At 49.5% G+C, this 25,031-nt stretch overlaps 1 protein-coding gene across 4 annotated transcripts in view; it reads left to right on the top strand.

The window, feature by feature from the left end:
• The window catches only part of HIPK2 (homeodomain interacting protein kinase 2), a 216,168-nt gene extending 191,366 nt beyond the window's left edge, over nucleotides 1–24,802 (top strand). For all 4 annotated transcript variants that reach the window (XM_034965088.3, XM_034965086.3, XM_055115447.1 and 1 more), the window contains exons 13-15: nucleotides 2,288–2,535; nucleotides 11,086–11,246; nucleotides 12,984–24,802. In XM_034965088.3, the coding sequence (XP_034820979.1) occupies nucleotides 2,288–2,535; nucleotides 11,086–11,246; nucleotides 12,984–13,454 (880 nt within the window). In that variant the 3' untranslated portion in view covers nucleotides 13,455–24,802. The remainder of the gene's footprint in view (nucleotides 1–2,287; nucleotides 2,536–11,085; nucleotides 11,247–12,983) is intronic.
• Nucleotides 24,803–25,031: the final 229 nt, after the last annotated feature.

Genomic DNA, 25,031 nt, shown 5'->3' with positions numbered 1-25,031 from the left:
ACATGTATCTGAGTACCTGTTTCCAATCCTTTGAGAATGTACTTAGGAATGGAATTGCTATAGGGTAACTCTGTGTTTAGCTTTTTGAGGAACAAGCATATGGACATTTCACATTTAAACTGTCATAACTGGGAGGTGTGGGTCTTTATTAATTGAAATTTATCTACTTTAAGTTAACGTGAAGAGCCATAAATATATGCAACCAATTCATTCCTCACCTTCTTCTGAGTTCTTAACAATTATCATCTGTACGATTCATCTGACAGTTAATCACGGAGGCTTTGTGACATCCATTATTCTCTCTAACTGGTTATTTTAAAGCTTTTACTATTTAACTTGTCATGTTGTTATACAGTCCTCCACTGAGATTTTAATCTCCTCGAGGGCAGAGACACATATTTCTTTGTATAGGTATTCCCTGTAGTACCCCGCATAGATCTCCGAGATATCATGAGTTTTAATTTTCTTTCATTTCAATCTTCTGGTTTATTCATGGACTAGAAAAAAGGAAACTTTTCCAGCAAGTCCTTACCCTGATAGAATTCTCTTTGCCTAGATAAGTTTTTTGCAAACCTGTTTTCACATGTTAAATAAGGTAACACAACTTGTAAGAAGAAGAAGAATAGCAGCTATTATGGAATACTTACCATGTGTTGTGTATCATTGAAAGCACTTGTATTTTCTCACTTAGTTCTCAAAACAAGCCTATGATATAGGTACAATTATTACCTACCTTTTACTGATGAGGCCACTGAATCACTGAGAGGTTAAATAGCTGCCCACCGCCCTGTCACCAGCACATGCTGAAGTTAGACAGCTGACTCCAAGGTTCCTGTTCTCACCCACGAACACGGTTAGGCACCCTGAACCAGAGAGGACAGTGTCCAGCCACTGGAAGAATTATCCAGCCTAGATGTCAGGAGCGCTGGGCGTTGGGGAGCAGGGCCAGCGCCTCCTGGGGACTGCACCCCCCAGATCCCCCAGCCTTCTGTAGCTCAGGAGACAGGCTCTGCTTCTGTCCCTCCTGCCTGGCTGCTGTGGGCTCTGGAATTTGCCCACTTCCCTGCTGCCTCTAGGGTGGTGGAGATCCATCATGGGAAGAGCCTGGCCTGGCTGTGTGGCCTCAAGCAAGATACCCGGGAGGTGGCTGTGACTCTATGAGGCTCTGTAAATACCAGCTGCTTCTCTCATCCAATTAGCTGGAAACTGACCAGCTTGCCTAGGCAATTTTTATTTCTTAAAAATAAATGATCAATATATAAAAATAGATGCACATTCATTTTAAAGTCTTAAATAAGCACACGATAAACAATAAATTTCACATCCATCATGCCAGCGGCCTCTCACTGAGTTTGAAGACAAACAGAAGTAGTTCCCAAAGTAACCACACTAACTTAAATATCTCTGAACAAACATGCCGGCCAAGAGCTATCCAAAGCCAGTGCCTCCCTATTGTATGAAGTTCCACATGTAAGATGAAGGCCAGGGCTTCAGAGTGGCTTTCACACAGCATCAACCTGGCAGGGGCCTTCCCACCAGGCCCCGGTGCAATACCATCTCCCCCAATCCTTGGCCCAGGCAGTGGAAAAGCTGCAGGTGAGCCTGGCTCCTGAAAAGGGGACTGCAGAGGTCGTAGTGGCCTGCACACAGCCCACAGAGCACACTCGAAGCAAGGAGAGGCAGAGGATGTCAACTCCAGCTCTGCATTCTCTGCAGCATGTCTGCACTGTGCTGTGTGGGTGCAGCCCCCTCAGAGCCTCACGCTGCATCCCATTGGACATTCTGCTCCCTCCTGCATAAGCTTTGCCAGGCCACAGGCACCAAACCTAAGCTTATGACATTCTTCTCCCAGCAAGGTTTACTCCTAACCCAGGTCCCCAGGTTGCTGGGTTCTTGCTGGTTCTCTCCTTGCTCAGATGTCCCATTCTGGCAGGCCCACGGGGGTTGTACCCAGCTCTGGGCTGCAGGTGCCTCCCCTGCAGCTCTGCTGAGCTCTGCTGCACAGGAAGAGCCCAGGCCAGCCCGGAAGCATCTCACTCCCTAGTTTCCAGAAGCCCCTGTGGGTCCAGCACCAGCCCCTTCTCCATGTCTTCACATGTCCCCCTGCTGCCGGCTACACAGGGGACTTTTGCATGCCCAGTCTCCCTATGGGGGTTAGGGAGGGCAAAAGCCCTGTTCCTGCCCTCTCCCCTCTGCCTCCCTCCCCTGCCCCAGGGCATGAAGTGCTAGTTGGGTGTCTCACCTCACGGCCTTCTCCCACCTCTGACTTCTCCCTTTGCATTTTCAGCACTGTCTCCAAGCAAAGAAAAAACGTCATCAGCTGTGTCACAGTCCACGACTCCCCCTACTCCGACTCCTCCAGCAACACCAGCCCCTACTCCGTGCAGCAGCGTGCTGGGCACAACAATGCCAATGCCTTTGACACCAAGGGGAGCCTGGAGAATCACTGCACGGGGAACCCCCGAACCATCATCGTGCCACCCCTGAAAACCCAGGCCAGCGAAGTATTGGTGGAGTGTGATAGCCTGGTGCCAGGTAATTTGGGGCCAGGACAGGACAGGAACATCTCCCTGGAGAGTGGTTTTCCTGTTTTTCTGCTGCTAGAAATGTTGCTGTATGGGAGCTAGTACAATAGAAAGTGCCCAGTGACTGCAGGCGATCCTTACCGAGGATTTTATTCAAGTAGCCAGGGGAGGCTTCTGCTTAACAGCACATTGTATAAGCAGCGTTTTCCTTCTTTAATTCTGTAATCAATACCTCTCTGCCTTTACAATGGCTCTGCTTCCAACTAGGTTGATTAATAGAAAATAAAAGCCTCCTGGTTCTTTATGCCTGAGCCTGGAAGAATACCTGGTCTGGGGAGTTCCTGGCTGACATCTAGCACCACTCCCTGCCAGGAAGCCCTGGTGGTCAGATCTTCTTGTGTAGGAAGAACCTCCTCCGAGTCTTGCTAGGGAAGGGTGAAATTGGCCCCTCTCAGCCCCTCCTCGGAATCAGCTGCTGGGCGGCGAGACCAAGCCATGCGTGTTTCTCTGCTCATGCACTGCTATCTTCAGAGGACTCCTCCTGTCCCGCGAAGGCTGGTCTTAAAAATTGGGCCCTGGAATAAAGGCTGAGAACGTAACCTTCTGAATAAACTCAGTGGCTCACTGTAGATTTTGTAGCATCTATTTAGCGTTTCCCTTGCTCATGCTCACAGTGGAAGAATGTGGGGACTAAACCAGAAGTCTGCGCGTCCCGCTATTCCACCACAAACCACGCCCAAGCCAGCCTGCACCTGCGTGGCGGCATAACTGAAAAGGGAAGGAAAGGGAACGCCAGGAAGCTTTTGTCTAGATGTGAGAAGCTGTTACTTCTCAGGAGGACCTCATGTCTGTCACCTGAGGTCGCTACAGGAAACTGGGGACTCTTCCTAGGTGGTGACCACATGTGAGACCCAGTGGGTGCAGGCCCCATTCAGGGGCTGCCACTGAGGATAAAGAGTAGAGGCAGAATGGGGTCATTAGGGCTTTTCCAGCCCAGTGCCTCAGGCCAGCCTGCACGGTGAGGGTCAGAGCCCTGGCACGCTCTCCCAAGAGCTCATGGCATTGCCTGGGATGGGGCCCCTTTTGCTGAGAGGCTCTGCCTAAAGGGGAGATGGTGACAGCCACAGGCTTGCGCTCCCTGCCACCTACTTCCTAACCCAAGGCAGCATCACCCTTTCCGACATTTGCGGCAAAGCTCTTTTTCCCTGACTTTGGAGTTACCCCAGCTACCTTTCCTCTGAAGAAATGCTTGTGAAATGCAGCTTCTCAGCACCCTGCTAAAACGTCGTCTTTTGCAAGTCCTGGTCTGTCCCCAACAGTACCGTCACGACGATGCAGCCTCCAAGCAGCTTTGACATCAGAGCCAGCGCTCCTGTGCACCTGGGGGCAGGGGGTCATGGTGCCTACAGTGTCCTGGCTGCTCCACGAGAAACACACAAGCAGCACGCAGCTCGCACTGTGCTCTCTCGGAAGAAGGAGACCTTACCTTCGGGAAAAATAGAGCCACAGCAGTGCCACCTGCCAGGGCGAGCATTCTGGTTGACAGGGGCCAGACTGTACTTGCTGCTAGGGTCTGGTGACCTGGGGCCAGAGAAGCAGGCTGGAGCCCTCCCACAATTAGGCATCTCTGTGAGGAAAAGAAAATGAAGCTGTCCCTTCCACAAGGCTACAAGGACATCTCTCTCCAAAAACCATCTTTTTCCACCCAGGCAAATGTTTTGGTGGAAACCCTGCCAGGAAGCAACATTCTCTAGCAGTAACCAAAGGGCCCTGGGAGGCACCCGAAGTCATTCCCGGGAGCCAGGATTCCTTAGAGAGAGCTGCATACTTTTCAGCTCAGCTATCCTTTAAATATTGTTTAAGGCTATATGCAGCACACATTTTTAAGTTTAAATATTTGCAAAGGATAGAATTTGTCTTGTATCATTATTTAAGTTCCTTAAATATATGTTTGTGCAAACCTCGAAGCTGCAGACTGAACTCATTCCATATGCGGGAGTGCTGCCTGTGCCCTCACGAGCAGGGGCATTCCTCATCTGGTGCCTGCCCTTCCCCAGCCAGTGGCGTTCAATACTGATACACACCTTTAGCTGTAGAACCCACCTAGGCTTGGAAAAGTCAGGAAAGCAGCCTTCCTCAGCTCCCTGGAGCCCCGTGATGCATACGGGCCAAGGCACAGCCAGTTAACAGCTCCCCCAGCTACAGCACCCAGAGCATGGGAGAGTTCAGGGCTCCCCCAGCCCTCTTAGGCCGGGATATGAGCTGCTGTTTCCCCGCCATACTCACCCACTCCTGTGGCTCTCAGTCTTTCAGTCCTTCTCAGGTTGGGGTTAGTGAAGTTTCTTTTGGAAGCAACAGAATGAACTCTACACTGGCTTAAGACAAACAACTTATTGGAAGGATGCAGGGCTAAGGGAAAGTTCAACAACTAAGTCCCAGGCAGGGCAGGAGCCAGAACCCCTGGGACCTGAGCCCTGGGGGCCAGATGCCTGCTCTCTGAAGCTGCCTTCACCCGACTCACCGCCAGCAGCTCCCAGGCTCCTGGTGTCCCATTTCCAGGAGACCAGAATTGATTGTCCCAGCTTGGAGAGACAGAGAGACACTTGTTTTTTTTTTTTTCCCCCGGAGAGGAGTCTCGCTCTGTCACCCAGGCTGGAGTGCAGTGGCGCGATCTCGGCTTACTGCAACCTCCGCCTCCTGGGTTCAAGCAATTCTGCTGTCTCAGCCTCCCGAATAGCTGGGACTACAGGCATGCACCACCACGCCCGGCTAACTTTTTGTATTTCGGTAGAGATGGGGTTTCACCGTGTTAGCCAGGCTGGTCTCGAACTCCTGAGTTCAGGCAATCCACCCGCCTCAGCCTCCCAAAGTGCTGGGATTACAGGCATAAACCACCACGCCCGGCCAAGACACCTATTTTTTGAGCCTCAGCTTTAACCAGGAGACAGAGTTCAATAATGACACCAACAATAGCTAACACTAAGTACGTAAATGCCAGATACTCAATACTTAAGCCATTAGATGCCAGATACTAAGCATTCTACGCTTGTTAACTCATTTAATCCTCATCACAGCCCTACATGGAGCTGCCATGATCTTCCCAGTTTCCCAGGTTAAAAATGGAGGCACAGAGGGGTTGACCAGCCTTCCCAGAGCCATGTGGCTGGGCCTCCCAGAGGTCTGGCCCTGGAGCTTATCTGTGCTGTAAGCACCCCCGCCAACTCACCTAGTGTAGACAGCGCCACTGTGGCTGTTCTCAGGACAGGGGATCACGGAGAGTAGCTGGACAAGGCATGACTGGAAAACTCTAGAATGTTTCCTCACTGTTCCAAAGTATACATTAGGAGGTTGACCAGCATTAGGCCATTGTCGCTTTGTCCATCGCCACAGGAGGAGTTACTGTTACACTTTAATCTCTTGGTCCCCTTCAGGACGTCCTCCCTTACTCGGGGCTCTCGTCCTCTGAGAGCTTGGCAAGCTCTGACTCAACCCCCATCTCCTGTCCCCATGATGACGGTAGCATCAGGGCTGCATTACGCCCATTTCATCTAACATTCCCTAACCCCTTCACTGATCCCTCGAGCTCAGTGTTTCCCCCTCAAATATCATTACCACAAAATGCCCAGGAAGTTGGAATAGAAGAAGTAGGTGACATGCACAGCAGGGCCCAGCACAGTCTGTGACCCGCCGCAGAGCAAGAAGGAGGCTTCCCCCAACACAGCCACAGTGTGGCTGCAGAAGGCAAGAAGCAGGCTCTGCAGAGCCAATGTTTGCAGCTTTCTATTTTTCTTTTCTACATTGAGTCCACAAAAATCCCTCCATCCCTCAGGTTGTGGGGGACCTTTGAGTCTAACGGGTTTGGCTTGGGCACAGTGTTGGGTCGCAAGGCCCTGATTCCCAAATGCAGGTCTGTTCAGCCAGGGCCAGGAGGCTCTGGTGTCCTGGGAAGCTTGCTAAGAATACTGATTCCGGATCTCCCGTACCTACTCGAGGGATTCTGATTCAGTGGATGGGGTGGGAGGGGCCCCAGGCGCAAATGCACGGTTGGATTTGCGGCCTCCGAATAGCACCCACTGCCCCCATCCCCACTGCGGCAGCTCACCCTTCACTCAGGGCAGGGGGCTCTGAGTTTTGGGGTCAGGAAGGCCCCCTTGCACCTGTAGTGTGCACCAGAAACTCCTGTCCCCAGGTTTCTGGTTTTCCTTTGACCTTCTTGAGAGGCTGAGACCTCTAGAGGCACATTTCTCTCTTCATCAACAATTAATCAGCATTCTTTCTTGCTGGCTCCAGCCTCAGGCGTCTCCTCTTTGACTTTGATTTCATCGCCCTGGGATTTGTAATAGAATTGATCCAACCGCATTCAATCAAGGGCCTGGTCGTTTCCATGCATGGCTCATTAATATTTAGCACCTCTGCCCCAAGAATGACCAGATTCTCTCCTTTTACACTAACCACCCATAGGATACTTCATTGAGACAGTATGAGCCTTCCAGTTCATCTAAGATGCTCAGGCCCCAAAATGAATGCTCCGAATTCTTGCTTCTGAACGTGAGGTGTAGATCTGTCTTTGGACATCTTGCAATATGTTCTTGCTGCCTCTCCCTTCATATGAAACATTTTACCTGATTCGTCCTTTGAACACCCCTACTTTGGGCACCTTCCTCAAATGTGGACTGCTTTAGAGTTGGGGCTCTGTGGAACAACAGCACCGCATTTTGGTGAATGACTGGATTCCCTGGCCAAAGCTCTTTCCCATACTCAGTTATTTCATCTTTCCTCTCCTAGGGCTTCCTTACACTTTTCGGTGTCACCAGGCAGTAATCCTAAAGTCCAGCAAGGTTTCCAGAAGATATAAATCACAGAAATATAGCTGTCCGGCACGGTGGCTCACGCCTGTAAGCCCAGCACTTTGGGAGGCCAAGGGGGGCAGATCACCTGAGATCAGGAGTTCGAGACCAGCCTGGCCAACATGGCAAAACCCCATCTCTACTAAAAAATACAAAAAATAGCCAGGTTTGGTGGCACACACCTGTAATCCCAGCTAGTCGGAAGGCTGAGGCTGGAGGATCACTTGAACCTGGGAGGCAGAGGTTGCAGTGAGTCGAGATTGCACCACTGCACTCCAACCTGAGCAACAGAGGAAGACTCCACCTCAAAATAAAAAAAGGAGTTTAGCTGTGCTCCATAGAAAGTCAAGGTGATAAAAATATTTCAAGCACATTCCAGAAACTTAATGAAGAAAAATAACTGAGTACAAGATACAACACATGAAGTGCTCAAATCAACAAAGGATGGCGGAAAAGAGGGTACTCATTACCTTTCTCTCTTAAAATGCGCTCCCTTTTTCCTGGGCAAAGTCTTCCTCAGTCTGGTTCTTAGACTAAGAATCAGTACCGTGGCTGGGCACAGTGGCTCACGCCTGTAATCCCAACACTTTGGGAGGCTGAGGCAGGCAAATCACTTGAGGTCAGGAGTTCACGACCAGCCTGGCTAACATGGTCAAACTCTGTCTCTACCAAAAATACAAAAATTAGCAGCTGGGCACGGTGGCTCATGCCTATAATCCCAGCAGTTTGGGAGGCCAAGGCAGGCGGATCACAAGGTCAGGAGTTCGAGACCAGCCTGGCCAATATGGTGAAACCCCATCTCTACTAAAAATACAAAAATTAGCTGGGTGTGGCAGTGGGCGCCTATGGTCCCAGCTACTCAGGAGGCTGAGGCAGGAGAATCACTTGAACCCGGGAGGCAGAGGCTGCAGTGAGCTGAGATCATGCCACTGTACTCCAGCCTGGGCGACAGAGCGAGACTCTGTCTCAAAAAAAAAAAATTAGCTGGGCGTGGTGGCACATGCCTGTAATCCCAGCTACTTGGGAGGTTGAGGCACGAGAATCACTTAAACCTGGGAGGCAGAGGTTGCAGTGAGCCAAGATCACACCACTGAGCTCCAGCCTGGGAGACAGAGCAAGACTCCATCTCAAAAAAAAAAAAAAAAAAAAAAAAATCAGTATTGCTTCTGTGCACATCTCACCCCAGCAGGACTGGTTGCCCAAGGAGGCAGGACAGACCCCAGTCCCAGCGCCAGGCTCTTGTTCATTCCCTGGTCTGCCCTGCCCTTCTTGGTGGAGGACCATCTGCCTGTCTTTCCACCTGGAAGATGTTTTCTTCTCCATTAACTCTACTGTTCTTTAGCGTTTAAGGAACAGAAGCAATGCTTGTTGTAACTATGGTTTCTAACTATACAACACAAACCACACAGTCTTCAGGCTGCTTTGTCATAGCCTTCACTTACTAAACCCCTCTTTTTCTGCTTCCGTTGTCATTGAAGTTAGAGAAAGGTATCTGGAATTTTCTCCCTCCCACACTTTCCTAGGCTATTATGCAGTTTGCTCCTAAAGAAGCCCAGTGTCGGCCCGGCGCGGTGGCTCACGCCTGTAATCCCAGCACTTTGGGAGGCCAAGGGCAGGTGGATCACCTGAGGTCAGGAGTTTGAGACCAGCCTGGCCAACATGGTGAAACCCTGTCTCTACTAAAAATACAAAAAATTAGCCAGGCGTGGTGCCGGGTGCCTGTAATCCCAGCTACTTGGGAGGCTGAGGCAGGAGAATCACTTGAACCTGAGAGGCAGAGGTTGCAGTGAGCTGAGATCGCACCATTGCACTCTAGCCTGGGCGACAAGAGTGAAACTCCATCTCAAAAAAATAAAAAAAGGAAGCCCAGTATCTTCTCACTAGTCTGGGTCTGTTTGTTGCTTTTGCCATTACAAAAGTGCTTGCATTTAATGAATGACTATGACTGGTGCATCTGGGTACATTTGATTGGAAATTTCATTTAGGTGTGTATTAATACTGCGCTGTGTGTTAGGCAGCCCTCTCCTGGAGGAGAGCTGAGGCACAGGGACATGGGGGGCTGGTAAAGCATCTCTTCTGCTTTTATCAAGGGGTGATGGTCCTGTCTGCAGAACTCCCCAAGCTGGGGTGGGGAGATGGCCCCCACTCGGCAGCAGAGCTCCCGCCCTCTGGGGCTCTTGCCCCTGCTGGGCTGGACACTCATGCCCTGTCGTGCCCTGTCCTGTTCCAGCAGCCTTCTTGGACTTGGGCTGTCCCTGCCTGTCAGCGTCTTCATCTGGTTTATCCTCTGGCCTCGCCACCTCATCTGCGTGATCTGTGATGCCTCCTCTTTATTCACGCTCTCAGCCTTCTCCCTGCCACCCCCGTCCCCGGTGGTACACAGTCACCGTCCTTAGCACACAGCAGGAGCTCAGAAAATACTTGGATGAGTTAAAACCACTGGGCTCTGAAGAGGCTCCTGGCTCCTCTGGCTCTCTGGCTGGGTAACATGGAAGCCATCCAGCTCAGGGTTTAACCCACCTCTCTCAGAGCCCCTGGCTACTCAGAGCGTGGTCCCCCAACCAGCAGCACTGGCACCCCCTGGGAGCTTGTCAGAAATGCAGGTGCTCAGGCCCCCCAGAGCTGCTGGCCAGAGTCTGCACTGAACAAGATGCAGGAATTACATTTGAGAACTGTTGATGGAGCCACCTGCTGACCATGAGGTCACCTCTGGAGGGTTGCAGTGTTTTTTCCACTCTTCAGCCCCCTTGGCAATAACATGGAGGCAGTTTTGTACTTGGCCATGTTTGGCTCACAGGGCCATTCCCTGGATGATTTAGTCTCATCCTGCCTAGAGGCAGGTAACTAGACCAGGTGACTCTGAGGGTTATTTTAGCTTCTAGTAGTTTATTAGGTCCCACCACAGACACTGTCTCCTCTGATACTCATAGTCACCCATGGTGGGGACCAAGCAGGGATCCTGTCTTAGTCTATTTTGTGTTGCTGTAACAGAGTACCTGAGACTGGGTAATTTATAATCAATAGAAGTTTATTTGGCTCACGATTCTGAAGACTGGAAGTCCAAGAACAGGGTGCCAGCATCTGGCAAGGACCTTTGTGCTGCATCTTCCCAGCACAGGAGGCAGAAGGACAAAAGAGCATGAGGGTGAGGGGGCCAGACTTGTTTTCATCAAAAAAGCCAATCTCTCAATAGCTAACCCACTCCCGAGATAACATTAATGCACTGATGAACTCATACACTCATGAGGGCTCTGCCCTCAGGACCTAACATCCCTTACTGGCCCCACCCTAAACACTTGCACTGGGGACTAAGTTTCTAACACAAGAACTTTTGGGGAACACATTCAAATTATAGCAGATCTCTCCTACCCATTTTCCAGATGCTGAAAGTAACACCTCCCAGAGGAGCGGCACTGGGCCTGGCCTTAGGTCACCAGCCCACCTTGCCTCTCCTGATTCTTTTCCGCTTTCCCTTGCTTCATTCCCTCATGTAGCCCCGACCACCCTCCCAGCCGAGGGAGTGAGCCAGAGCCCCACTGCATCCAGAGTCAAGGCAAAGTCCTAGTGGGTCCAGGGGAGATGAGGCTGATTTGTTACTGCCCGGCCTCAGGCACATGTTTCTTCCTGGAAGACCACTGTTCTCTGGTGGGGTAGCATCTTCTGGGCAGCTGGGACCCTGCCACCGATCTGACCTCTTTCTCCTCCTGCCACAGTCAACACCAGTCACCACTCGTCCTCCTACAAGTCCAAGTCCTCCAGCAACGTGACCTCCACCAGCGGTCACTCTTCAGGGAGCTCATCTGGAGCCATCACCTACCGGCAGCAGCGGCCGGGCCCCCACTTCCAGCAGCAGCAGCCACTCAATCTCAGCCAGGTAAGCCCCACAGCTGGCGCCCCAGGCCAGGCAGAGCCCCCATCCCCTCATCCTTCCGCTTCAGAGAGGATTGCTGTGGCGGCCCCTCACCCACCTCACAGGGCTGCAGTCCTGGCCACGGGTGGCAGCACATGCCCTTGGTGACCTCTGGTGGCTTTTTCTACCACAGGTCACCCTTGGGGAAGTTGATATCACCAGTGCACAGAGTGCTGGCCCAAAGCAAAGCGACTTGTCTAATGTTACAAAGCCCTTAGTGACATGGTGCCAGAGCTTAAAAATAGGATGGCCCACATACTGCTGTTTCAACCCAGCAAAGGGTAGAGCACTGTGTCCCAGCCCTGTCGGCCTGGGACATCAGGGACAGACCTGCATCCGACTCATTGCAGGGAGGGCCCGCACACCACAGCCCCCAAGTCAAGGGTAAGATTTGTCCCAGGACCTGGAGGAAGGGGGGTGGGTTGAGGTGAAATGTGAGTGACCTGAGTTTCTGTGGGTGCAGGGCTGTTTGTGTCAAGGGCTCGGCATCAGGCCTGACTCATGTGGTGGACTCAGGGCCCTGTTTCTCTAGAAACAAAGTGAGATAAATGGGGTGTTTGTGTTCAGAGCCCCTCATCTGAAGTGCTGCCCCAGGTCATCAGTGGAGCCCGTGTCTCTGTCACGTGACTTAGGTTCACCAGGTAGAAGAGGGCTATTTTATTTGGACTGACAGAACTTCAAACAGCAATGCTTCTGAGAGCCAACTTTTTTTTTTAAGACAGGGTCTTGTTCTGTCACCCAGGCTCAAGTGCAGTGGCACTGTCATGGCTCTCACTGCAGCCTCTGCCTCCTGGACTCAAGTAATCCTCCACCTTAGCCTCCCGAGTAGCTGAGACTACAGGCATTAGCCACCACACCCAGCTAATTTTCAAAATTTTTTGTAGAGATGTTGTGAGAGCCAATAATTTTGAGAACAAGATTTTACAGTGAGTAAGAAAGCAACTGCTGCTCAAAGAGAGTGTCCTGGCCGGGTGCGGTGGCTCACGCCTGTAGTCCCAGCTTCTCGGGAGCCCAAGGCGGGGGGATCATTCTAGGCCAGGAGTTCAAGGCTACAGTGAGCTAGGTTCATGCCACTGCACTCCAGCCTGGGGCATCCTGATACTTCACAGCTTCTGTACGTCCTTGGGAGAAATATGTTCTCCTATAACTTTGCAGCTAGCTTTATCCGTGTATCATCCCAGCCCAGTGAGTGGCAGGCCAAGTCGGGATTTTCTCAGTCCAAGTAAATTTTTTTTTTTTTTTTTTTTTTGAGACAGAGTTTCACTCTGTCACCCAGGCTGGAGTGCACTCGCGTGATCTCGGCTCACTGCAACCTCTACCTCCCAGGTTCAAGTGATTCTTGTGCCTCAGCCCACCGAATAGCTGGGACTACAGGCAAGGCACGTGCCACCATGCCCGGCTAATTTTTTTGTATTTTAGTAGAGACGGGGTTTCACCATATTGGCCAGGCTGGTCTCGAACTCTAGACCTCAGGTGATCCGCCCACCTCTGCCTCCCAAAGTGCTGAGATTACAGGCGTGAGCCACTGCGCCGGGTCCCAAGTAAATTTTTACTTTCTCAACACACAGAGGGAAGCCCCTTCTATTACTTCTGGAGTCTTTCCCTTCTCTTCCTCCTCCCTGCCCTCCTGCCCCTCCTCCCATTCCTTCCTCCCCATGTGTCGGCCCCTGACGTCTCTCTCTTGGTGCCTCTCCTCCCCAGGCTCAGCAGCACATCACCGCGGACCGCACTGGGAGCCACCGAAGGCAGCAGGCCTACATCACTCCCACCATGGCCCAGGCTCCGTACTCCTTCCCGCACAACAGCCCCAGCCACGGCACTGTGCACCCCCATCTGGCTGCAGCCGCCGCCGCTGCCCACCTCCCCACCCAGCCCCACCTCTACACCTACACTGCGCCGGCGGCCCTGGGCTCCACCGGCACCGTGGCCCACCTGGTGGCCTCGCAAGGCTCTGCGCGCCACACCGTGCAGCACACTGCCTACCCAGCCAGCATCGTCCACCAGGTCCCCGTGAGCATGGGCCCCCGGGTCCTGCCCTCGCCCACCATCCACCCGAGTCAGTATCCAGCCCAATTTGCCCACCAGACCTACATCAGCGCCTCGCCAGCCTCCACCGTCTACACTGGATACCCACTGAGCCCCGCCAAGGTCAACCAGTACCCTTACATATAAACACTGGAGGGGAGGGAGGGAGGGAGGGAGGGAGGGAGGGAGAGAATGGCCCGAGGGAGGAGGGAGAGAAGGAGGGAGGCGCTCCTGGGACCCTGGGCGCTGGCCTTTTATACTGAAGATGCCGCACACAAACAATGCAAACGGGGCAGGGGCGGGGGGGGGCAGAGGGCAGGGGGACGGGACGGGACACCAGTGAAACTTGAACCGGGAAGTGGGAGGACGTAGAGCAGAGCAGAGAACATTTTTAAAAGGAAGGGATTAAAGAGGGCGGGAAATCTATGGTTTTTATTTTAAAAAAGAAAAAGGAAAAAAAAAAGTCAATAACAAAAAACCCAGCTCAAGAACCCATTCTACGCCAAACTGGAAAGGAGAAGAGCAACAGGAAGATTCCAGAAACGGGGGGCCCCAGTTTTTGAAGAACTTTATGAACTTTTCAAAGATTATTTTCATATGGCAGCAAGTGATACGGAAGACTGCTGTCAGGGACACCTGATATGGAAATCAAATAGATTTTTAATTAATTGAACATAAGATTTAGGGATTTTTCCAGAACTCGAAAGGGTCAACAGCCCTCCAGAATGTCAGGCTGCAGCCTGAGGAGGCTGATGTTTGGAGCTGGTGTGGGATTGGCGAAGCCCAGTCCGGGCTCCCTAGTCAGGAAAGACGGGGGACGGGCAGGCTGCTGGAAGGCCCCCGGGGGCGCGGGGCGAGTTTTCTTTTTCTGAGCACTCTGGATAAATCCCTAAGCAACGTTGTTCCTCAAATGTCATTAATAATGTGTGTTGCAAACTTTAGGTTTTTTTCTTTTCTGAAAATGTATTTTCTCTTTGAATCCACCCCTAGTCGCGTAGCGTAGGGCTAGCGGTCGTCACAGACACCCTAGTAGAATGTAGCACTCAGCACCCTTGTCTCCTACCTTGTGTTCAACTCCAATGATACCAATAGAATATTCCTCAATGTAATTGCACAAAAAAAAAGCGATATAACATAGGCATGTAACCAATGTGGCGGTGCAGGTGTGCGGGTGAGCGAGCACGTGTGGGCGTGCACGCGCCGCCCTCCCCGCGTGGCCCTCGGCGCCGCCACCCTAGCTGGCGCAGTCTTGACACTGCATCCTTCCCTCCTAGTGCCTTACCGAGCGACAGACGCGGCGTGAGGGTTTACTTCCACTGGTACTCCAAGAAACTGAGGCTAGTCAGACACAATCTCAGCTCTTCTGTTGTGCTGTTGTAACAGTTTACTCTGGCCTTTTTTTTTTTCTTTTTCTTTTTCTTTTTAAAATGTTAATGCCCGTTGTCTTTCCTGGGCTGTTTGCTAGCGGAAGGATGCCAGGGAAGCCAGCAGCAGCTAGGAGAGAGTCCGTGGATCTCGAAAGAAATATGGGAGACAGATGCCCGGCGGGTGCGTCTGGAGATGGGGACGGCGGGAGTTGAGTTGTGGCAGTAGTTGAGTTGTAATTTGTGGGCGGAGGCCCAGAGAGACTCCCCACCCTTCACCCCTGCCCCACTCTGTCCCCAGTTCCGCCATTTGTGAGGCCAGAGGTTTCCGGACTGTTGGCCTCGCCAGGCAGCCGTCTCCCGCCCCAGGCAGCATCCCCCAGTCCCTCCCGCGGCCACGAGAGCCTGGAGCTCTCAGCCTCGCCCGGGGCTCCACTCTCTCCTCCGGCTCCCTGGGCTGTTTTGCTCTAACGATCTTGCCAGATCCCTCCCTCTGTAGACAACCACCAACCTCTGTTTGCTGTTGAATTCTCTCCTCACATTACCCAGGTCTGCTCAAGACATGATTTTGGTTTTGGTTTCCGAGGGTTCTAGTGGGCAGAAGGTTGGAGGGACACTTATGAGGGTGGCCGGGGGTCTGACGCTGCACTTTGGAAAAACTCACATAGTTGAATTTCCAAAGAAATCTGCCCTTTGCCCTCTTTGCACCTTTGATACATTCTGGAAGTTTTCTCAGGCTTTGGACACTGCTGGGGATGGAGGTGTGGAGAAGTGGGGAGTTCCCTCTCTTCATAGTAAATAACTCTGAAATATGTGAATGTGAATGGCAGGAGAATCTGGCCAAGGATGGGGCCGAAAAGGGTGGTTCTAATTGTTTGCTTCTGATGTTGAGTCTTTAGCTGACCCCACAGGCAGGTTTCCAAGGTGCAAAGAGATCTTTCCCGAGTCAGCAGCCCCATCCTTATCCTCCCACCCTTTACTTCCTCACTGTGCAGTCTCCCTCAAGGATCTACTGTGAAAGGTGTGTTTGTAGTGATATCCAACCTAACTCAGTAACGAAGCCGTTACTTAGCTCTTAGCTGTGAAATAACTCTGGAAACTTCCCCCACCCCAACCATAAATTCTTACTTATAAAGAAACAGGTCCCCAAACTGGAAACAGCTTAGTCCAGGCCTCAGCGAGAAGGAAGGACACCATGACTGCTCAATGCTGGGCACAGCCGGGCAGTCTTGCCAAGTGCCTGCTGGAGGCTGAGCCGGCAAGAGGCCTGCAGCAAGGAGATTCCCTTCCCTCGGGCCATTATCAATACTGTCTTTATCTGGAGGTGGGGAAGCGCAGCCCTCTGAGACAGCAGGACAATGGTCAGTTCAGAGAGGGTGAGGGCAGCAAACGCTTCAGAGGACCCCCCCCCCCCCCCCCCGCCCCACAGCTGGGTCAGCCTGGAAAATCCATCTATTAGGGACTTTTTGGCAGCCAGATGGCAGCAATAGCCCATTAGGTCTCATCCTGAGTTCCAAGTCTTGGCTGCAAATGAGCCTCAGTTCGCCTTACTGGAGAGCACCCCCAGATTCCTGGGCACAGTTCATTTCCAGCCCTTTCTAGATCTGATCTTTTAGGGGGAAAGACAGCTTAAAATGTTCTTTTCATTTTAAAGAAAATTATTCTGTCTGCTTAAGTTGGAGGCTACTTACTCTTTCACCTGACATTTTCTTTCCTTTTATTCTTCCAGATCAGGAATGAAATTTCCATGCTGCTCATAAAGATAATATTATTGTACTAATTATTTTTATTACCATTGTAATTATGATCATTATGTTGATATTTTAGTCAGGGTTTTAAATGCACATTTATTCCAAGTATCTTTGTGTTTTCTCTTTAATATTTAAACTTATTCTCTCTGTGAGTATATAAGTAGACTGGAGGGACATCCAGATGTCCAGTTTTGTCAGGCAAAAAAAAAAAAGGAAAGACTTAGGAAGTAGGAAAATTGTTTCTGTCATCTCTTTCCCAACAAGAGATGTCAAGAAAGATCCACCACAGAACAAAAGTTTAAAGAAGAATCAAAGCCTTGATTGGGCTTCTGACAACATGGTCACCATCAAGGTTGTCATTTTCTAGATCCCAGAGGCCTGGGATGCGACGTCAGGTGGCATCTCATGGGCTCGGGGAATGTCGAGTCACTGACTGTCCAGCCCTTAGCCAGCTTCTCTCCCACATCCTCAGAGCTCTCCTGTGCTTCTGAAATCTGTTAACTAAATCTTTGGCTTGCCTCTGATATTTAAGCAAGAAAATTCCCTCCCAGATGTGACCCCATCGGCTTCCCCACAATCCATCCTTTTGCCATCGGCGCACCTGGGGCGTGGCTTAGGTTCTTCAATGCAGGGACATTTGCCCCCTCCCAGAAGCTGCTGGACACAGTGAGGTGGCGTAAGAGTGACTGGCAGGTGGTACCTTCCCCAGGAAATTTCACCACACCACCCAGTTCCTCAGCCTACCCCCTCCCCCTGTGATGCATGCCCCCAGCACCCAATTCTAGCCAGCTGGAAGTGGGTGGAGGGACGGCAGGAGGCCAGAGAAACCCTGAACAAAGCTGGGCGGCTGCTCAGGCATCACAGGCTGCACCCCCTCTGAAAGCATCCCCACTGGGCTCCGGCCACATCCTCAGTGCACTGTGCTGTGTGTGCTGGGTGCTCACACGCTGTCCCCAGACCCACCAAGTGCTAGGCCCCAGTTGAAGAAAGGGGTGAAAAAGCCAGCTTCACCGAAGGGAAGGGAAGGGAAGTATTGGGCAATGCCAGCCCCACAGACGCTCAGCAAACATTAGTGCACATTCTCCTAGTCCTCACCCAATGGCCTCCTCTACCCCCATGCATGGAGCTGCCACATCAGAAGCCCCAGGAGAAGCTCCCTGCAGGAGAGGCCAGCTCCCTGGATGCCCAATTGCATACCTGGCCGAATCTGCCATTGAGTCACCTTAGCAAATAGGCTGCTGTCACTAGGACCAAGCTCTCAAGCAGAGGGATGCCAACCTAGTCCTTACTTAGCCCATGAATCATCTAGAGCATCCTCTAGTCTTTTGTGGGCTCCCTCCTTCCCATTTGAAGAGACATTGTTCAGAGGAAGAGGGGAAGATTTGAAATGTCAGGTCACGGAGGAGTGTTTAACTGGAGCCTGGTGAACCGCAGGGCAATTTGCTTCTGCTCACTGGGTTCTGACTGGCCCGTCTGGACGTGGGCCCCCATGTCTCTGTGCTTAGGGCCTCTTCATGATGTTTTGGATGTTTCCAAGGGAAGTGGGTGAGCAGATCAAGGGGTGGGAGAGTCGAGGCTTGATGCCAGTTAATACTGTGAAGTGGAGCGTGCGGTCAGTGGAATTCAGAGGAAAAAGAAGGGTTGGAGCAAAGCGGCATTCATCTCCTGGACTGTTAGCCTTTCTAGTCTTCCTGGTGGCTGAGGTGTTCACGAGCTGGGGGAGCCAGCTGACCTTTGTCCTCTTCAACCTAGAAGACTCAGCCCGCCCAGACACCAACGTGTGAGACGGATGGACATCAGGAAGGGAAGGGGAGATTAGCCCAACTGCTGACAGAACGATTTCCCTTGGTTGGCCCTTGGGAATGGCAAACACTCATATTGGAACAAGCTTGGGGTGGAAGATTTAGGCCGTGTGAGCGTGTGTGAGTGAGTGGAACAAACTTTCTTGGAAACTGGAGGGAGGAGATGAGGAGGCCTCGGGAAGTATTACTGATGGCTCATGGTTGAGAGAGCGACGTGGGGCCCCAGCTCGCCCCAGCTTTCGTCCCAGGTTCTCTTTGTCTGATGCTGAGGGCAGGGTGGGGTGTGGGACCACCACTCTTGTTGGCCTGTCAAGTAGCCCCTAGGACAGAAAATGGAAAGAAGGAAATGGCTCGGTGCTCTCAACTAGCAGAGAGAATTCAAGAGAGGTAAGGGTTCCTTCTGCAGGCCAGCCTGGGACTCCACAGCGCCAGCAGGAGTGACTTGGCCACGAGACATTCCAGCCCCAGGGACTTTGCAGGCTTCATTCCCTGTCTGTGTCTTTTCCTTCTGGTGTGTTTTACAGACTTCTGATGGGGAAGCTTCAAACTTGAGCAGGCCAGAGATGTCCTTACCAAATTGGAAAGGAAGGTGAAACTGTTCCTTTCTTTAGCCAAAGAACCCTTCTCAAAGACGCCTCCAGAAATGGACAAAATGGCCTTCCCTTCGTTCCTTTCCAGGCAATAATGACATCATTAGTGATGCAATTCTATTTGTCTTTCTCTTTCCTCTCTGTCCTTTTTTTTAAAAAAAAAAAATTGCATTTATTTCAAAACTGTGCTATTCTTTTAAGAGGAGTGGAGGTGACCCCTTCGATGCTGCTGCTATCGGGAGACAAGGTGCCATACCAATACGTGGGCTTGACTAATCCCAGGCCACCATGGGAGAGAGCAAAGCAGGGCTGCCAGGAGTTCAGTTGCATCAAGGGCATAGAGCACGTGGGGGCTGGGCTCGGAATAGCAGTACTTTTCCACTTTGATGCCTTAGAACTCTCACTTCTCATCTCCACAGACCAGACTCAGTAAAATCTCAGGCCACTAGAGAATGGAAGGCGGTGAAACAGGATTTAAATGCAAAAAAAAACCTATTGGAGGCTTTTGGCACCGTGGCTCACTAGAGGGACCCAGCATAGTAGAGGTTTCTCTTGTTGCAGCTTCTGAAAAGTTCAAAAAAGAACTCCAGGCCGTTCTTCCCTCAAACCCAGTGAGAGTTTGCAGAGAAGTGCCCCCTGCAGGGCTCCTGTCCCAGAACACCAGCACCAGAGAGGGTCTTCCCGATGCCCCCCGCTGGACTTGCCCAAGCCTCTGGGAGCCCCTCATCTCAGATCCCTGTGTTGAACATGACACTGACTGTCCCTTATTTGTTAAAATTTGCAATATCTCTCAAGTAAATAATAGCCAACATTTGTTGAATGCTTTCATGACTCCCGGGCTAAGGCCTTTATCAGCGTTGTCTCAAGGGGCCCCCACAGCCATCCCACAGGGAGGGGGATAACAGCCCCCATTTATAGATAAGGGAGCTGACCGGATGCTCTGAGAAGTGGCAGGTGTTGAAGGAAGGATAAAGCAGTGATGGGCCAGAATCCCCAAGGTTCCCTTTTTTGTTCATCAGGCCCTTCCTGAGATGTGATTTTTAATCTTTTAACTTTTTTAATTAATAGCAATGCGTGGCCTCATATTTCTATGAACCATTTAGTGATACTCCCGCTTCCTGCATGCCACACGCTGTGCTGGGAATTGCTCATGGGTTGTCCTGTTTCATCTTCTCGGTAGCCCTGTGAGATCGGCAATATTAGTCCCCCTACAGCCAAGGAAACTGCCCAGAGCCACACAACTCTTGAGGGGCGAGGAGGGCTTGAACCTGAGTCTGCCCAGCTCCAGAACTGAGCTTGCAGCCATTAGCCACAGCCGTCTCCTGCATGTCTGAGCAAAGAAAGGCCTTTACACAGCATCACCCTGTGCCATCCCATGCACCGTGGGACTCAGCTAAAGGACTGTGCAAAGAGGGGGCTCCTGAGTTGGATTTAGGCAAAAGGGGCAGAATTCATTTGATTTTTAGAGAAAATCTCTGGAGAGTTTCTTTTGATTCATAGAATTCCTTTTAGATTTCTTTCCAGCATACCAACTAGCTTTAGTAGTGCTGCTACAACCAGCTCTTATAAGTAAGAGTGAAAAAGAAGTATTCTTTTCTTCTTTAAAAAATAAGTTTTTCTTGCTTATAGTTAATTCTAGAAAGGCAATACTAAAGGTATATATTTTTTTCAAAATGCTATTTTTTACTGCACTTGATAATTATCCTGACAGCTCTGATCTCTGTAATAGATTCACTCTTCAGCTCTGGGCAGAACCAGAGGCAGGGTTCACACCAAATTTGTAAATACCATATGTGGGTCTGGTGTCCAGGAACTTTTTTCTTTCTGTTAAAAAAAAGAAAAAAAAAGAAAAAAAAAAGAAGTAGAGGTGGAAGAAAGACAAGACTTAGAGGAACAAAAGAACGTTTTCTTTTGAGATACTCTTCTCAAAGAAATAGCAACAATTGTATAAACAGGAAAACCAGCCAGCTTTCATGATAGAAGGAAGGAGTGTCTCTTGCCCTGGTATGAGATTAACAGAAATACAGATGCATTTTTATTTTGGTTGAAAGATGGTGAGAATTTAGAAATGCTTAGGACTAGATTTTTAATTTTTTAAAATAACTATTATCATTTATTATGAAATATTTGTTCAGTTGTTTTGAGTGGGTTTCTTGTTCCTTTTTTCATTTAAAACCGTCTTTGTTGACTGGCTCCAGGCTTGTTTGCCTAAATTCTTAGGTAGTTTACACAAGTTCTAGAATCTTTTAGAACTTTAACTCCATTGGAAGCAAACCTAACTAATCGGAGTTTGAGATCCTGGTTGGTTTCAATAGGTATTCTGGAATTCTGGCAGAACACCTAAAGATTTTTTTTTTAGAAGGTTTTAGATACATTATCTTACACAAACTGTGACCTAATGGCAATAATTACCTCAAATGTGGGCATTCATCCTGGTTTTAGCCTTTTTTGAAATCATGTAGCCAGCTTGATCTTGGAATTTAAAGACTATGAATTCTCTATGGGCTGAAAATAATGATTACTTCATACCCCCGGTCATCGTTGCTTAAGTGAATTCTGAAAATAGCTCATCTTTACAACAAAAATTAAACCAAGGAAGAGATTATTCTTTGTGTGTTGTACTCAAATGCGATGTTCAAATGCACATGTTAAGTATATATGTTTTTAGCTACTGTAAAATGCTGTTAGCCTTCTAAGCTATCAAGACAGTCACATTTTAAATGAGTAAACTAAACAATTGACTGTGGATACTTAAGCATATTTCTGGCTACGTTTTATAGTTAAAGTGTTTTATAGTTTACATTTAGACTGGTACTTTTTAAAGAAAAGTTCTGTTTATAACTGACATCCGCAAACGCCAGTGAATGCCTCTTAGTTGGAGGTTGTGTCTCCCCCAAGGCAAGTGTGTTGTCCCAGACTCTTCTGTAGTCCAGCATGCGCACTTCCCTCTGGATTATTAGTTTCCATGTGAACTCAAGAGAACATGAAAGGCAATCCAGATGGAGGGAAAAGGTGTGAGTCCGCAGCCCGGGCCAGATGCGAAGGTCTCATGCGTGTCGTCTAAACACTTGTCTTCAAGGCCTTCTCTCTGACATCTTGGAAGAGTCATTGAGAACAGATAACCTGGTTCATTGATTTTTGTCTTGATTTGAATATTTAACTTATTAATAGATCCACTGATTTCCAGGCACCAGGCAGTAGAAGAGACTGGGATTCAGGTGACCATGAAGGCACAGCTGCTACTTCTGGGCCGGGGGTGATATTTTGATCAGCGTTTTGTAGGGGAGGACCATATACCCCTATTTCCATGGTCGCTGGCTGGGTTTTCCATATATCTGCTGTCATTTATTCGTTTTCCCCTTGAAAGCAAAATCAATGTAAAAGGCTATGTTTACGTTTTACTCATTGTCCAGCTTAGACTCCAAGTCTAGTTCGGTGGGAGGGGGACCTTAGCATCCTCTCAGAGATGGTCAGGGCTGAGCAGGAGGAGGCAGAGACAGAGGGGCAGCTCAGCCTGGTCCATTGAGACCCACTCTAAACAGACATCATATTTGGAACAAGAGAGATGCTTCGAGACAGGAATGGGCCCCACTGTCATGCAGAAACAGACTGGGGGAATGGCAGTTTCCCTGAGTCTTGGTTTCTTTTATGTTTTCTCTTGTGCCACCACCAAACTGCAGAGGACCTGCTGTGACCTAAAGGGCATTCCTTTAGCAGATAAGACCTTGAAAACTGCAAAACACCTGGGACCAGGGAGCTTTTAAAAAATACAAAAAAATACCACATTTGCTTTTTCCCTGTGAACTGTATTGACAGCGTGTTCTTAGGACAGTCTTTTGGTGGAAATGTTACTGTAAAATAGTTTTCATCTCACCCCTCCTAATCATACTCCCACTTTCCTGTTTGTGTGGTGGTGTTGCTGTTTTTTCCTTTACATGAATTAACCAAATGAATTTTGTGTCATTGTTTTTGGGGCTTATATTTTTAAAACATAGAAATTGCCTTTTGTTCATTTGAAAAGTAAGTATGTTGTATCTGAAAAAGGGCTCTGCCTCTGCTCTCCCTCGCTTCCTTGTAACCAATCTCCAAACGAATCTCTCCTGGCACCGCCCCCTTCCTTATATAGGGTCACTGTCCCCGGGGCCACCTCTGCCTCCACCCTGCTGTCACCACTGCCCTGGGCCAAGGCACCCAGGACTCCCAGAAAGTGCGAGAGCCGGCAAGAAGGCCCCACTCAGCCTTGAGACTGGTGGTCACACCTCCCTGTCAGAGTCGCCTGCTGGGCTGAAGGGGCAATGGATTGTCATTGTTGAAATTGTTTGGCTCAGGTTATAAGGAGGAACTTGGGAAGTAGAAAGTGACTTGACCATGTGCATCCTTGGTAGCTTCCTGTAACTAACAAATGGAACAGAGAGCACACCCCCGCCCCGCCCCGCCCCAAGCAGATGTTCCCGTCAGCGCTGCCCTGAGTTAGTCGGTCCCCCGTTTCTGCTCTCCTCCGTTTTGTGTTCCTGCTCACTTCAAGCTTCTTCCATGGACTTTCCAGGGCACAATCATCTCTAGCCCCCAAATCATCTCTTCATCCTCTTTGTGTGCATTTTTTTAACCAAATGAAATAGACAAGAAAGTCATACTTTGGGGCAGCAGAATTTCTAATTTAGTAGAATCACTGTATAGAGATAGATGTTGATATATATGTTTGTGTATATATATCAAACCAAATTTGATAGGAGAAGTATAGCTTTACAGATGAGGAGAAGGAGCTCTTTAGAGGTCGGAGTCAAGACTGGTGTCTTGGACGTGCATGGGCTGTGTCCCAGGCCACTCCGCACACATGGGGCTGAGGCGTGGCGCCGGGCCCTTGTCATCCACCTCACCACGGCAGAGCCAGCAGGCCCTGTAGGGTGCTGCTGCTGTCTCACTGGGTCCCAGCTTCAAGCGCATCAGTGGGTGACGGGGGCAACAAATCAGAGTGACTGGAAGTTTCCATCCCGTTTTGCTTTGACCACGTGTACTGAGCTGCAGCCTCTGATACTCTGTCACGTTTCCAAAAATGGTATCCATTAGGATAGAAAGAGAATGGATCTGTAGAAATGTTTACCTTTCAACTGCTCATGAATTCAGGACACTGGATAGAAAGACTCACTCCCCAAAATGAGAACAGGGAAGAGGAGACCCGGCAACACTAAGTCACCAGGTCCAAGGAACGTGGCTCCCTCCCCAGGGTCATCTCACCTAGATCTTTCTCTCCCAGGTCATCTCAGCTCAATCTCAATAACCCTATGAAAGCCCTGGTCTGTTGTGTTCCTTCACCGTACGGTTTCTGTAATAAAAAGTGTTAATCCATGTTAATCTGTGTGAAAATTATTGCGTGCAACAGTATTTTCTCGTGTACCTCTTTTTCCTATGTGAATTGTCCCTCTTTTTTATTTATAAATGTCTACTTTTGTTTTTTTAAAGACAAACCAATGTGTTGTAGACCTATATGTAACCTATTCCTTAGTCTCATATTATAGGTATGTTATAAGAATGGATATTTTACTTGGCTTTAGAATGTTTTACAAGAAAACTAATTCTTAACTGATCAAGTCCTTGCTACTAAAATGCTTGTGTTTTTCATCATGACGTCGTGTGCTTCTAAATTAATCATTTTCGTTGTAGAAAAATGGAGTGAATTTATATTAGTCTTGGAAACTAATAATAGCATTGTAAATTTATGAGATGATTTTAACAGAAAAAATATAGAAGAATATAGTTATTTTAATTGTAATATTACTAACTGTAGGGTGAGAAAAAGGGGGGGGTCCCATTGTGGTGAACTATGTTATAGCTTGTTACTCATAGTTTCTTTTTGATCATTTTTTCGGTCTCCGAGGTGAAATGACTTATTAATTAAAATTTGTAAACTCACATATGCATATTGTATATGTGTAGAAATGTAATCACACTTTGTCTTGGAATTACATTAAACTGTTTGAAATCACTGTACACCTGCCTGGCATGCTTATTTATCCTGGAACCAGACCTGTCATAAAAGCAAAGAGGTTATTGTTACAAGTAACATATTTGGGGTTTGTTTGTTTATTTAGATGGAGTTTTGCTCTTGTTGCCCAGGCTGGAGGGCAATGGCACGATCCCGGCTCACTGCAAACTCCACCTCCCAGGTTCAAGTGATTCTCTTGCCTCAGCCTCCCGAGTAGCTGGGATTACAGGCATG

Source organism: Pan paniscus, chromosome 6, assembly GCF_029289425.2.
Source record: "Pan paniscus chromosome 6, NHGRI_mPanPan1-v2.0_pri, whole genome shotgun sequence".
In the NCBI taxonomy this organism is placed as follows: Eukaryota; Metazoa; Chordata; class Mammalia; order Primates; family Hominidae; genus Pan; species Pan paniscus.
This window is presented reverse-complemented; position numbering and strand designations above follow the sequence as displayed.